The sequence below is a fragment of the Linepithema humile genome, chromosome 4 (assembly GCF_040581485.1).
Source record: "Linepithema humile isolate Giens D197 chromosome 4, Lhum_UNIL_v1.0, whole genome shotgun sequence".
NCBI classification, from domain to species: domain Eukaryota; kingdom Metazoa; phylum Arthropoda; class Insecta; order Hymenoptera; family Formicidae; genus Linepithema; species Linepithema humile.
In genome coordinates this window covers 21,660,789-21,674,200 of record NC_090131.1, presented here as the reverse complement: position 1 = coordinate 21,674,200, position 13,412 = coordinate 21,660,789, and the positions used below count along the sequence as shown (strand labels likewise).

At 38.5% G+C, this 13,412-nt stretch overlaps 2 protein-coding genes across 14 annotated transcripts in view; both read right to left on the bottom strand.

Moving 5' to 3' along the window:
* The window catches only part of Chi (LIM domain-binding protein 2 Chi), a 144,169-nt gene extending 138,060 nt beyond the window's left edge, over positions 1-6,109 (bottom strand). For 2 of the 6 annotated variants that reach the window (XR_010889626.1, XR_010889624.1), the window contains exons 1-2: positions 5,490-6,108; positions 5,121-5,406 (exon numbers count right to left, since the gene is read on the bottom strand). The gene's annotated coding sequence lies outside the window, so the exon portion shown is untranslated. Of the gene's footprint in view, positions 1-5,120; positions 5,407-5,489 lie in introns of all 6 variants that reach the window. The other 4 variants (XR_010889619.1, XR_010889620.1, XR_010889621.1 and 1 more) reach the window with 4 other exon arrangements.
* A 2,269-nt stretch (positions 6,110-8,378) lies between these two features.
* Positions 8,379-13,412, bottom strand: part of LOC105672187 (proline-rich protein 36-like) — a 125,939-nt gene continuing 120,905 nt past the window's right edge. For all 8 annotated transcript variants that reach the window (XM_012366945.2, XM_012366944.2, XM_012366942.2 and 5 more), the window contains one exon: positions 8,379-13,407. In XM_012366945.2, coding sequence (XP_012222368.1) covers positions 11,116-13,407 — 2,292 coding nt within the window. In that variant the 3' untranslated portion in view covers positions 8,379-11,115. The remainder of the gene's footprint in view (positions 13,408-13,412) is intronic.

The window sequence follows — 13,412 nt, the reverse complement described above, 5'->3', positions numbered from 1 at the left end:
ATGAAATATTGACTGAAAATTGAGCTAAAATATTCGCAGAAATCAAAGGAAGTATGATTAATTGATACGTCTTTTTATCGCGCGATCTTTTCTGCTCTGACGATACACGCGTCGTGAAATTGTTGTCGGAAATTATTTAAGGTCATTTCGGAAATATATTTCGGAATACTAGCGTAATTCGCTTACTATCATGTTTACGCACTAAGTTGTCAGTGCACAACGCGGCAGCATCCTGATGCGTATCTGTCGACAAAACGCCGTCGCGCGTGGAAGCGCGAGCTCGATAACCCGCGATTTGAGGTCAGCATGATCGCCTTTTATACGCTTCGGAGACGAAGGAAAGTCGCCTCCGGGTGATGGTCGATGCGTCAGCCGTGTCCCCTTGTACTTTGACAATTATGTTCCGATAAAGCAATCGCAGTCGGCGAGCGATATGACACGTCGACCACATCAACAAATTCTCGACTACGAGATTTATTTATTGATTTATGCTTCTGCTTTTTACGCGATGTATGATGTCAGCGCTTATAATGAATAATTTTAACATTATATAGAAAATAATACGCATTAACTCGATTCGTTGCGTAAGCAGATAGTTCGAGAAAGTAATGCGTATAATTTGTATGATTTTTTGAATGATTTCATACATTTTTTTTCACACAAGCTGTTTCCCAAAAGACTAAGCCTTAGCCGAGTTAACTAGTTTGAACCTAATTCCGATAAACATTATCGATCTGCGGTTTGAACTCGAACTTTGTCTTTACCTTCGTCGGAAAAAAAATAGGAAACGTAAAATTGGAAATGTGGCTACGTGTCATCCGTTGTCCCTAGCGTGATACTTTTCCTCGTTACGAATTGTTCCTCAATACTACAAGTTCCTCAATACATCGCAGTTTAATCGACATGTGACGATACGCGGCTTATTTTTGCTCGAAACGCTATAAGTACTTCGATACAAACTGTATCGGCACACGCATTAAATGATTCACATATCTGAAAAGACCCGAGTAAAATCCGACATATGATCTGAGATGACGGCGGTTCTAGGACGTCCGCGGCGACGTCGATAAAAATCTCCGCACGAAAATCTCTTCACCGAAGTTTTCCGGACTTTCGCCCGTCTTCCCTCGTCATTTTCCTCGCACACGGGGAAGAGATGGCGTGGGCAGAAATATCTCCTCGCCGGCACACGTGGCGTGCCGCGAGGTGAATGACAGTTGCAGACAGTTCATACACAAGCACGTTCCAGTGACCCTGCTCGAACGAGCGATCCGGCGTGGCGCGGCGCGGTGCGACGCGGACAGCGCCGGCCGACCCCCAGGGCTCTCTCTCTCGTTGAACTCGCACGTGCTCTTTCGCCGGCTTTCCGCACCTCTCATGGTCGCTATTCTACAAGCGGAATGGCCGAAGAAAGCCGCACACCGTTCAGAGATATTAGGATAAGTTTCATTCATACAAACTTTGGAACAAATCTCGACCTTCGGGAACTGCCGGCCGCGCACGGTGGCAAAGTACGTGAGCTACTCTCGAAGCAAACAAGATTATTTCAACATACAAAAAATAACTATGCAAATCGTGATAATGTAAAAAGTATAAGAATTATTATAAAAAATTATATTGACAAAATTAAAAATATTGAATAGAATTTATTTATATTTTGAATTAAATTTGCTACAGTCATTATTTGAGAACAATATAAACTGTATAATTAAATTCTTTCCTCAATGTCAAATATTTTTAATAAAAAATTAAATTGCAATTACAGATTGCAATAAAAAATGCAATTAGTATTAATATATAATTATTTACGCATTTTATATATTGCACACTAAATTCATTACTGCAATTATCGCGCAAAAATCAGAAAACTATCCAATTTTCGAAAGCAACTCACAGCCTTTCCTAACTGAACTCGGAAGCCTCGGAGTTCACGATACACAGAAGCAAGTTGGATCCGCGGAAAGGCACGAAGGGAAGACCAGAAGAAGCAAGTTCGTGGTTGGCTGGAGCGAAGTGGCACGAGGAGGTAGATGTGAACAAGCACGACAGGGCCGGGGCGGAGGAGGAGGAGGAGTGGGGAATAGGTCGATACGGTAAACTATTGTCTGGCGGGTGAAGTGCTCATGAGAAGCGAGCGAAGAGACGACGCTTCGGCTTCGCGCGCAGTCACCAATTTCGTACGAAATGCAAAGACGCGACACACTCATCACGCTGGACCAGCTTGTGCGGTTAAGAAAGCCGCATCTCTGTCCACGGGATCTTTCGATGCCGCTCTCGATCGATAGTCTCTTGCACTTCGGTAACGTACGCGAACCAGAAATGATTATTATTCCAGTACTTTGTGACAAGCATTGACAAAGAGACTTCCGTATAAATTATTCAATTAATTAGTCTAATGTACCTTTGTCATTTCTAATTGTATTAAATTTTTTAAATTTTTGTAATGGCATTTTGTTTTTTATTTTTATTCCCATACCTAATTTTCATGTAATTATATATCTGTTGATATGATTTTAATTATACTCGTTGTTCTGCAATTCTATACTCAACTTAATTTCATACATTGATACTTTTCTGAAAATAGCTTCAATACGATCGCATCGATTTTGGTTTTTGAAGTCATTGAAGACAAAAGTACCTAGGAAGTAGTTAGCTCGATTGCGACCTTCCATGCTTCGACAACATTCAGAGAAAAGTTTTGCCATTGTTCAGGCGGCATCATAAACTGAGGTGGACGAAGTTGGTAAAGGTGCGTGCCAAATTTATAATGACATAACATTATCATTATTCATACCGGCGAAACATAAAAATAATAATGCGTTACAATACTATAATCATATGTTGGACTCATTTTTCGTCCTCACAGATCTTCAAATTGTCACCAAACAATTACAATTACAATAGATAATAAAGTTACAGATCAGGAAGCACCTTAATATTATTCGAGAAGATGTGTATAGGGCTTGGAAAAGGGGACCGCTGATTGCCTAATGCAGAAGATTGCCTAAAGAGATTGCCTAAATTTCGTGATTCATTGATAACGAATCATGCTGATTTTTCTATTTTTTCTCCAGCAATCAAACTACCGTTGTTTTCTTGTTTAGCAGGAATTAATTCATTTTAATATCCTATACATGCATACTTCGAATACTTTCAATCAAATATTTGATTTAACATCTAATTTTAATACAAATCTTACCAGAAAGATATTGTTTATATTACATGAGATCCTAACATAAAAAAAATCGTGAAAATATTCTTCTATCCGACCCACTACTTTGCTCCGTGAGTGCTACTATCTTTTTGGATTAAATTTGTACAACACCGCGTTGTTACGTCCTTGCAGTTTTAGTGTTGAGCTTACAATTAAAGAATAAAGTTAAGAATATTTTTGCTATTTGCATTTAAAATACAACTATTTATTCTTGCGTATTCTTCATTTTTTACTTTTAAAATTATTTTATTTTTCTCTGACAATTTTAAAGAATTTACTGTTCATTGTATTAATTTCTCAAGTATAACAAAACACACAAACTGCAAAAATGTACAGTGACAGAGAACACCGCTCTCGCATAATTCCCCAATTCTTTTTAAGTGCCATAAAAAATTTACGTCATATAATTATATGATCCCATGTCATTGCGTCAGATTAATCGCGACCGGCCGATTTGCGCGTGGCAGATCGAGCATGGTTACGTAAAAAAATTTTCCAAGAGACATCATCTACGATCGGCGACCCAGCTTGCTCGCTTGCTGGATGCGCAAGCTCGGTCTGTATCGACGAAGAAATTAAACCGTTCCCTGCACGAGACTCGCCGTCGCCTCGACGACGACGGCGCTCTTACCTTAACCGCGCGCGATGCAGACACGCGGCTCGCCCAGCGAATTCCCGTATGCGAATGCGAGTCTAACTGCGATCCCGCAGTGTACATAGGGGCGGTTTGGCATGTGGCGATGCGCGACAATACTACAACGACCACGTGTTTGCCGATTGTCACCGGGGGGATAGAGAGGTAAACACAATTTTGCCCCACCATCTTAATCATCGGCTCGGCATGCGAGCGAACGAGCGCACGCGTGTGTCAGTATTATACGCAACACATTTGTTTATATTTAGATACCGACGTATATTTTGATCGTTATAAGAAGTAAAGCCAAAAATCAGTAAATTAAAGAGAGATAATTTACTTGTTTGTCTTATTCATTCTATGTTATAAAGAAAATGTTGCTTAATTCCTAATTACTGTACTAGTACATGTGATATGTACTAAAATCGATCAAATGTAAGGTATGAGATTGAAGTGAAAAGTTTTCCGGATAATAAGTATTATCGTGCTGTCGCTCGAACCTTCATGATGAACTATCGTTTGCAGCAATGATCTTTTATAATTTAGAACCGTTTGATGATTGCCTATAAAGCAATTTGTTTTCGTACATGTCTGCTGTTTCATTGCAAATGGAATAAAACTGATTAGCGAACGCATAAGTCTGAGATACCACGATATGTAAAACAAAGAAGTCGACCTGTCTCGGAGCGAAAAAAAAACAGGAAAGGGATAACGATGAAAAAATAGAATAGGAACGATTTTGCGAAGGTAAAATGTCCGGCGTTCACCATCACGAGACTGGTTAAACAGGTTATCAGTTTATAGCCGCCGTAAAGAGATTTTAAATTTTGCGGCACATGCCTATACATTCCGCGCCGCGGTGCTCGACGTCCTTCTTCTTCGTTTTGCGGTCGTTTTACCGAGTTCATAGCGTTGCGCGCTGATACCGACGCCGACGCCGACGACTGGACCAACCAGAAGCGGTTGCTCTATTGTAGCAAGTTGACGTATAATTTCGTGGGAACAGCGTACTTTCTCATGAGTAAAACTTTATGTATGCATCTCAATTTCTAATCGGATTACCGACACTTTTGGGATTTCTATTTTGTATGACATTAAAACCACAATACTGTATCTTTTACGTAACAATTAACAATTAACTTCTACAAATCTAAGACAACAGTAACATAGATATACGAATTGCCAATGTGTGATATGTGTAATCATAATCGTGTGCGTATATCACACACAATTATGTATAAATTTAAATAATAAACAATCAATTGTACTCACCATGAAGAAAGTAGTTGTTACTTGGATGCATTGTATGTCTCATATGATGATTAAATAATGGATGAAATGGAACATGATTCATCATTTGTACATAGTCGTACATGGCTGCATATAGTGCATAGTTGTCCATATTTGCATAAGGATTAAAAAATATCGAAGCTTCTAAAAACCGAATAAAATTTGTTCCATAACCGAACATAACGTTCCATAGCCTGCACGTAGTATTATATCGCCGTTTAACTGTTTACATATTCAGTGGCCTACTGGGCTATCTTTCGTCGACAATCTGAAAGAAAGTCAAGACGCTTTAGTTTTCTTGAGTGAAAACAAACATATATTGTGTGTTCATGAAAGTTTGTATTTACTGACAATGAGATAACCTAACCTAACCTCGTTGAATTCACTGCCTGGTCGTCAGACAATCAGCGAAACACCGCTGATTGTAAATATCTGCGATAAATATAATGTTCCGACAATCCCCGTTGCTTTTATCGATATTCGTGAGAAAAACTCGCACTCATTATATACTTCTAATATAAATAAAATACGTATAATTAATCCCGCGCAAAAAATATTCTCGCGCGAAAATATTCCCGCGCTACGCGTTACAAACCGATGTACAAAAAGAAACTATTTCCTAAATCTGTTCTAAAATTCAACGGCTTTTCCAATTGGTTTTAATTGGTCAATACATCAATCTATACACCAATCATATGTAATTATTACTTATCGGCTGTAGAATGGGTTGTTTTCTGAACGCATTCATAGCATGAAAAAAATTCTCATACTCATTGACCGTATCCACAGCCCGGCCGTCAATCGATCGACGAAATCACCATTGATAACGAGTAACCACGACAAATAATACATTCTGGTAACTGCTCGTTGCTTTAGTCAACACTTCTGCTACAACTCACTCATTATGCATTTCTAACAAAACAAAATACGCAATTAATTGTACACTTACACTCCGTGTTCCAAACCGACGCGCCGAAAAAGACTAACTGCGGCAGATAGGGTAGTACATGAGTCACTCTTGTGATCATCACGCATTCTACCGTACCGGCCGCAGTTAGTCTTTTTCGTGGCGTCGCTTAGAATACGGAGCGCGAATATTTTACGATCAGTGTTTTACTTGTGTTAGAAGTATACAACAAATGCGAGTTTCAATCGGGAGTGATGATTAAGGTAACGGGATTGTCGGAATATATTAATAACCGTGAACGTTCGCGATTAATATCAATTTTTTTAATCGATTGACATCCGCGCCGTAGATTCGGGTTACAATCAGTGAGTATAAATTTTTGATACCGCGAAATGTGTTCAGAAAACAATCTAACTGTGTACCTAATGAACAATACTTGCTTTTGATTTGTGGATAGTTTTAGGCTAAACCAATCAGATTCTAGAGCCAACTTTGTGCTTATATGTTATTTGAACGTAACGGTCTCTTAAGAGAAACAAATTTTTCGTCAAGGTAAGAAAATTTAGCTCGTTGTAATTAAATCGATTATTGCGTGCATATTTATAACACAATTTCCGCCTGATTACCAAAATAATTGTCGTTTGTCTCGCTAGCCGTGAGCATATGTATAGTATTAAATAACCGTTGAATAACGTTTATAATCTATCGTGTACGTGAGAACGCGTTGTGACATGAAATTTTATCTCGCGATTTCATTTTGTGTACCGCGTTGTGGTGAATTTGCGATATTAATCCGTGATTTTCGAAGGCGCGAGTTGATTTTCGTTTGGTTGTGCGCGTTATTAAGTGTTGTGCGCGTTAATAAGTGCGGGTTTCCGATATTCAACAATTCTTCGATAGTACTGAACAACAAAGCAGAATCTGCAGCAAAAAGAGCAAACTACAATACTTTAATTGGTGAGTATAATTATTTCTTCATTATTTAAACATGTTCATAATTTATGATAACACGGACATACAATATTTATGTATATACGATTTATATTTATTAAATATTTATTAAAATGTTTAAAAGTATTTATTAAAATATTTGTTAAAATGTTTATTGAAATTTTTTAATAGTTATTTACCTAATCACATATAATTATGTTACGATAAAAATTGAAATAATTAAATAATATATAACAATTAAATATAATGTATAATTCCTAATTAATTTAAATATATATTAATTTTTCTAGATACAGTTGCTGGCTGCAGATACAACAAAGCTAATGTGCAAGTTGCTGTAACTAATACGACAGTACAACGATCGGTGAGTCAAATTAATTTTTATTATGTTGTGTAATTGCACAAAATACTGATATTATTCGCTGTTTCATCATTTATTTGTATTTATGTGTATCTATTTCATATAATTACTAAAGATGGTGTTTTAATAATCATTCTTGCATAATCATTATTTGCATTTTTATAATTTAAATAACGGAATATAAAATTACCTTCTTAAAAAATTTTAATTTGTTAATTTCAAATTTCGCACAAATTATAGAAGCAATGTATTATTCTTAAATCTTAAAAAATTACAAAATTTTTGAAATATGAATTATATAAATTTAAGTGCAGAAAAAAATTGCACACAATTATAAATTATAAACATTTAATTAAGAAACTGAAATTTAAAGATTAAAAAATTTTGAAATCAATGTAATTCTAATGTATATATTCATGTGTATACATGAATTTTTGATTTAATTTTATTATTATAATAAGTTTAAATCTTTTTTAAATGATTGATATAGCAAGTACAATGCACATTAATTAATAGTGCAACTCGTACGCAATTGTTATTACTTGCTTATTATTTAAATATGTGTATAATTATAAAAGCACACATTAACAATTAAATTTATACATAATAAAATTGAATGTAACAGGGTGTATTAACAAGATATTATTATTATTATTCTTGTTATTATATAGATGGTTATTTAGACTACTCAAATATTTGATATACTTTTCAATATACATAATATCACTAAATTTCTCCACATTTTCTCAACAATTGTAATCATTGATAAAAATTATTATTTATTATTTTCTTGATTGTTTACTACTTTTAGCGAAAAATAGTGAATGCTACAATGAAAAAAGTTTAAAGATTTTAGAAAGATATTGTCAAACTGAAAATATGTACCTACCGTATATAAACATCTTTTTCTCTCTCTCTTTCTTTCAGTAAATCTTCAGGGAAAAAATCTATAAACGTGCTTTTTGATGCTACATAAAAATCACTTTCACTTGGTAAATGTTTATACAATGAAAAAAGCCCGTTTATAGTAGATATTTTATTTCCAACTTAGGAACTGAAATGCCCATATAATAAAAAATATTTATATCATAATAATAATAATTATTATTAAAGTGAGAAAACGAGAGTTATACTAAAATCGCTCTAAGTATACAAAATGAAGAAAAACTCGCAAAAAACGAAAACAATCATAGATTTTTCTTTGAATCATTCTTTAATATTCTCCCATGTTTCATTCATTCATCGGCACGTTTACCCTGTACACTCACACACGCGCTAAAAAAGGACTCTAGATTTATAAAACAATTTCGGTAACAGAAATATAAAAGAAAAATTATATAAAACTTTTCACGTGGAATTTTGCACATTGTTATTATTTCTCTTTATTTTTTCGATTCGCGTCTACCTTCTTAGTTTCTCTAACTGTTAAGGGGCTCGTCAAAAGCATATACAAATGACCGTCGCCATTGTTCGATTTCGTAGTCGCTATCTAATCAGTTTTTTATGGCACGTATTCTCGTACAAGCCTTTTTCCTCTTGCAGAGATTCGACAATATCCGCTTTGCTGTCTGTTTCGCCAGCGTTCGCTTTCTCGCCGCTGTACGAACCCCGCGATATAACACACCGAATCGCAATTATAACGAACCCGTATATTCGATTTTTTTCTTTTATACATACGCTAGAACTCGGTAGGAGTCCTTTTAGCTTTTTTTTTGTATACGGTTATCAGACTTGGACGTGAAGATCTATCTTAAGATCATAGTTCTTTCGGGCGATCGCGCCGGAGATCCACTGGTACCCAACAACGCCCGTTAAAATTTTCGAAAAAGACTTACAATAGAATTTCTCGCCGCATAGCACCATTTTGGAAAGCGATGTGATTTTGTCGTCGCATCGCTCCGGTCGCCAGAAGTCAGCCGCGGTCTTACAAAAATAACAACAGTGGTAGCATTTTTGTGTCGTCTTGTGTCTGAAAATCTGCATTCGCGATAATTCCGTTTTTCTTGACTCGTTGAATACCACTGGAAGGCTGTTGTTAATCAGCCGCGGTCTCGCAAATTGGCGCAGAAACACCTAATTTATCATCACGAAAGAACCATTCGAAAAACGTGAACAATTCATTACTCTTGAAAGACATCAATATAGAAATCTGATTTTTTTTTCGCCAAAACGATCCAGAATGGATCTTTCTCTTTCCTCTTGTACGTCGTAGGATTACGAATGCTTTAACGTTATTCTCATATTTATTTTTTTGATCAGAATATCCTAAAACGAACAAATTCTATCAATATGTCTACATTTAACATTGATATACCATTGGTAATTTTTTTAAAATCTGTTTTCAAAGTATTGTGGCCCGCGATGTTCGATCACATTCGGCAGCGATTACGTAATAATTAGTCGATTGTACGATTTCGTTAGTTTATGTCAAAACGAAATGAAAGATACGGCGCGTCGACATAGCTAGTTAAAAAAAAACGAGGAACCGAACGAACGTTTTCAAGTGAAAAAAAAGAGACCATCGGAAATATTCTGTAAAATATATCGTTTTTGTCTCTCTAGAGAAACAGCGATACGACAATCGTTGGCCACACGAGTAAGACAGCCTGTACACTTACTAAACTTAACTTCCTTACGTAATATTGAAAGATAATGCAGGATTTATCTAGCTTAATGATTTATGTGATTATATACACTATATACATGTCGCTGCTACAACATTGCAAGCGTGCGCTTATATTGTTAAAGGTGACTACAGATCGGTGTGTATGTGATTGTGTACGAATGTTCCTTTTTTATTATAATGAAAATTGTCTAACTTATACAGTACATAGGGTTTTCGCGAGCGTTACTACATAAGATTTACCATTACACAGTAAACAGTTATACGTTCCGATGATCCGCCGGCTGAACATTCGCTATATTTCTTTAAATTTGTTTTTCCTTTGAGTTGATTTATCACATAATATATATATCCAAAATAAATCAAAATATATCTTACAAAACAAAAAGTGAAAATAAAAACCCACGGGTTTGGAATCAGCAATAACGATACATACGAGAATCTGTGTTTGTACGCGTTAAAAAAAAGAAAAAACTAATTATTTTTAGAATCTAACAAAATGCTTGAAAATTCTAATATGACACTGAAAGTGTAAACTTAAAGTGTAAATTAGATTCTTTTGTCTCGCAACACCAATTGAAACTCAAAAACACGCGTAAACGATTTACATAAAATAAACATATAAAAATAACGATTTTCTGTGGCAATATTCCATCAACTGCCTGCTTGAATGGTAATACATTGTCGTATTTTTATCACAGGGTTTTTTAAATATAGATAATCCTCTCTATAGAATCTCAAGTAAATGGATAAAACATTAAAAATATGATTAACGTATTATTGCAACTCATAAACCACGTAATCTATTGCGGAAAATATCCGCAATTATGAAAAACGCAAGACATAATTTTGAAGATATCTTATCTTCTGAAGTTCCAGCCTATCAAAATTCCATTTTCTTCGTGCGAGATTCTATGGGACTATTTTTGTTCTACCATGAACGAACACTGTGAATAATTTCGTCGCCATCGTTACAACTAATCGAATAAAAACCAAATAACTGAACATAGGTAATCTCAATGCGCTCTCTTTCACTCTTATCATTATCAGCGAAGTCCGACGGATCCTTGTCTCTCTCTAGTAATCAAAGCATCCTTCGCTATACCGGAAACCCTACATGTTGAGATCCCATTGTCTACTTAGACGTTGGGGCAGCCGGCTGCTGATGCGGCGGCGGCGGCTGCCCCGTCATCCCCGTCAGTCTTGGTTGCGAGGAAGCGAATAGTTCATTGTAATACGCGCTAAGTTCTGGCGACAAAAACGACGTCGCAGCGGCGGCCGCGGCTGTGGGCGTGGGCGGAATCGGCGGTGGGAGTAAGCCGTTGTAAAACGAGTAGTACATAGGGTCCAGCATCGGTAGGAACTTGCCGGGCACGTTTGGCATTTGCGCAAACGGAAAAGCGGCGGAATTGTTTTGTGGTACTGTCGGCACGAAGCCGGACGGTATGCTTGGTAAACTGTGTCGTCGGCCGACTTCGCTTCTGCAATCCTGTTGCTGTTGCTGCTGATGCTGCGCCGCCAAGGATTTCTCACCCTCGCTGATCCTACGTTGTTGATGATCCCTGGCGGCTTCTGCGGCCGCTTTCCTCCTGTCGATGCTCATCTGCTGTTGTTGCTGCATCGTCGTCGCCTGCATCCTAGGGTACGACGGACTTCCACTATGATTCAGGTGATTTAAATTAGGTATGTTGGGTATGACAGGATGATTCGACTTCCTCGGTGTATATGGCGAGACCGGTTCGTTTCTTGTCGGATACTTCCCGTTCATTTGATGCGGTTGCGGGTGCCTCCTATGCGCGTTATTTATCGTTCCCATCAGACTACTCTTGTTAGGTGGACTCGGTATCTGAACGTGAGACGGTGCCGTATTCAGGTGGTGATTATTCTTTTGCTTTGGATTCACCAGTGTGATTTCGAGGTTATTCGAAGCAATTGTTCGACTATCGATTACGTTCTGATAGGCGGGGAAAGGTATTCGCTTCGTGCAGTCGACTGCAGGTCTATCCGACGGTTTGTCCTTGGCCACGGGTGAATTCCGCATTTCCATATTCAAAAGATTAGGCCTCGGCACTACAGGTACTCTTACTATTTCCAGGCTGGGCCTGGGGAACGTCGGTTTCTCGTTAGGTTTCTGCGTCAGATCGAGTACACCTCCTTGTCCGCTATCGTTGCCGCCACTCATCTGCGGATGCTGCGAGCGTTGCTGCTGCTGATGTGGATGCAACGAACGATGATACTTTGGAGGGATGAGGATTTCTTTCGGATTTCCATAAACGGTCCTTTCGTTGTGCACGAATATCGACCTCGACTGCGTCACTTTCGGCGGTAGCAATCTGCCGTTCGGAACGTTTGGCGGAAGGAAGCGATTGTGCGATTGCTGCGGAATCGTCGCCGCGGTAGGCGGTACGACATTCGCGTTCGCATACAGTTGAAGCAGCGCGGCGTTATTCGAACTACCGAGATTTATCACCCGACTATTCATCACGTTATTGTTGTTCATCGTGCTGTTGTTGTTGTTATTATGATGAGCTGGTTGCTTAACCGCTGAAATTCGCGACTGATGAGTTTGATGTTCTTGCGGCGATGGCAACATGTGTCCTATGTCCGGTGTCACGGTGACGGATATTAGTTTCGGAATAGAGTTAGGCGTGACCGGATGGGGATACGGCAAGATCGACGGCTGTTTCTCCTCGACGGACCTCATCGTGGCTGGTGGCGGTTGCTGCTGCTGCTGCTGCTGTTGCTGTTGCTGCGATGACGCGGTGACGCTGCTCTGAATAACACTCGGCCGCGTGTCTAGATCGACAGCGGTAACCTCTAGCCCACCTTCTCGCAATATCTCAAGTTTGCGTTTTTTAAAGCTGGGAATGATTATTTTGTCCCGACTCGTATCGCTCTCATTCTCGAGATCAATCACCTCGGGCGACCTAGAGACAGGCGGTACCATCGTCTTTTCCGTAAAAAAAGGTTTCTCACCGCCGAACAATGGTATGTTCTCCTTGCCCTGAGCCAGTATGGTTGTCTGCTTCGAATCTAGCTTAATCTCTTTCATATCTTTCTCCGGCGGTGGAGTTAGAGTGACGACGGTTGACGCGTTCGTCGCTACGCTGGTCACGGGCAAGCCCGGTGGCGAACACGATGGTGGTACTTGTTGGGATATCAAAGGACTGTTGAGTTGCCTCTCCAAGACGCTCTGATTATTGCCCGTACCGTTGGTAGGCGTTGTGGAGGGTGTGCTGTTGGGTGTCGAGGTGGACGTGTTGGAGGATGGCGGTGGACTTGGCAGTTGGCTAGCTTGGCTGGAAGGTGTTGCGCTATTAGCGATCATTGTATTCAGGGACTTGAGGCGTTCCGGCTTCACTCGTACACTACGCAACGAGGATATTTTGCCCGTCTCTGTCTTGGGTTTCTCATTCGAAAGCAAAGTCTGCA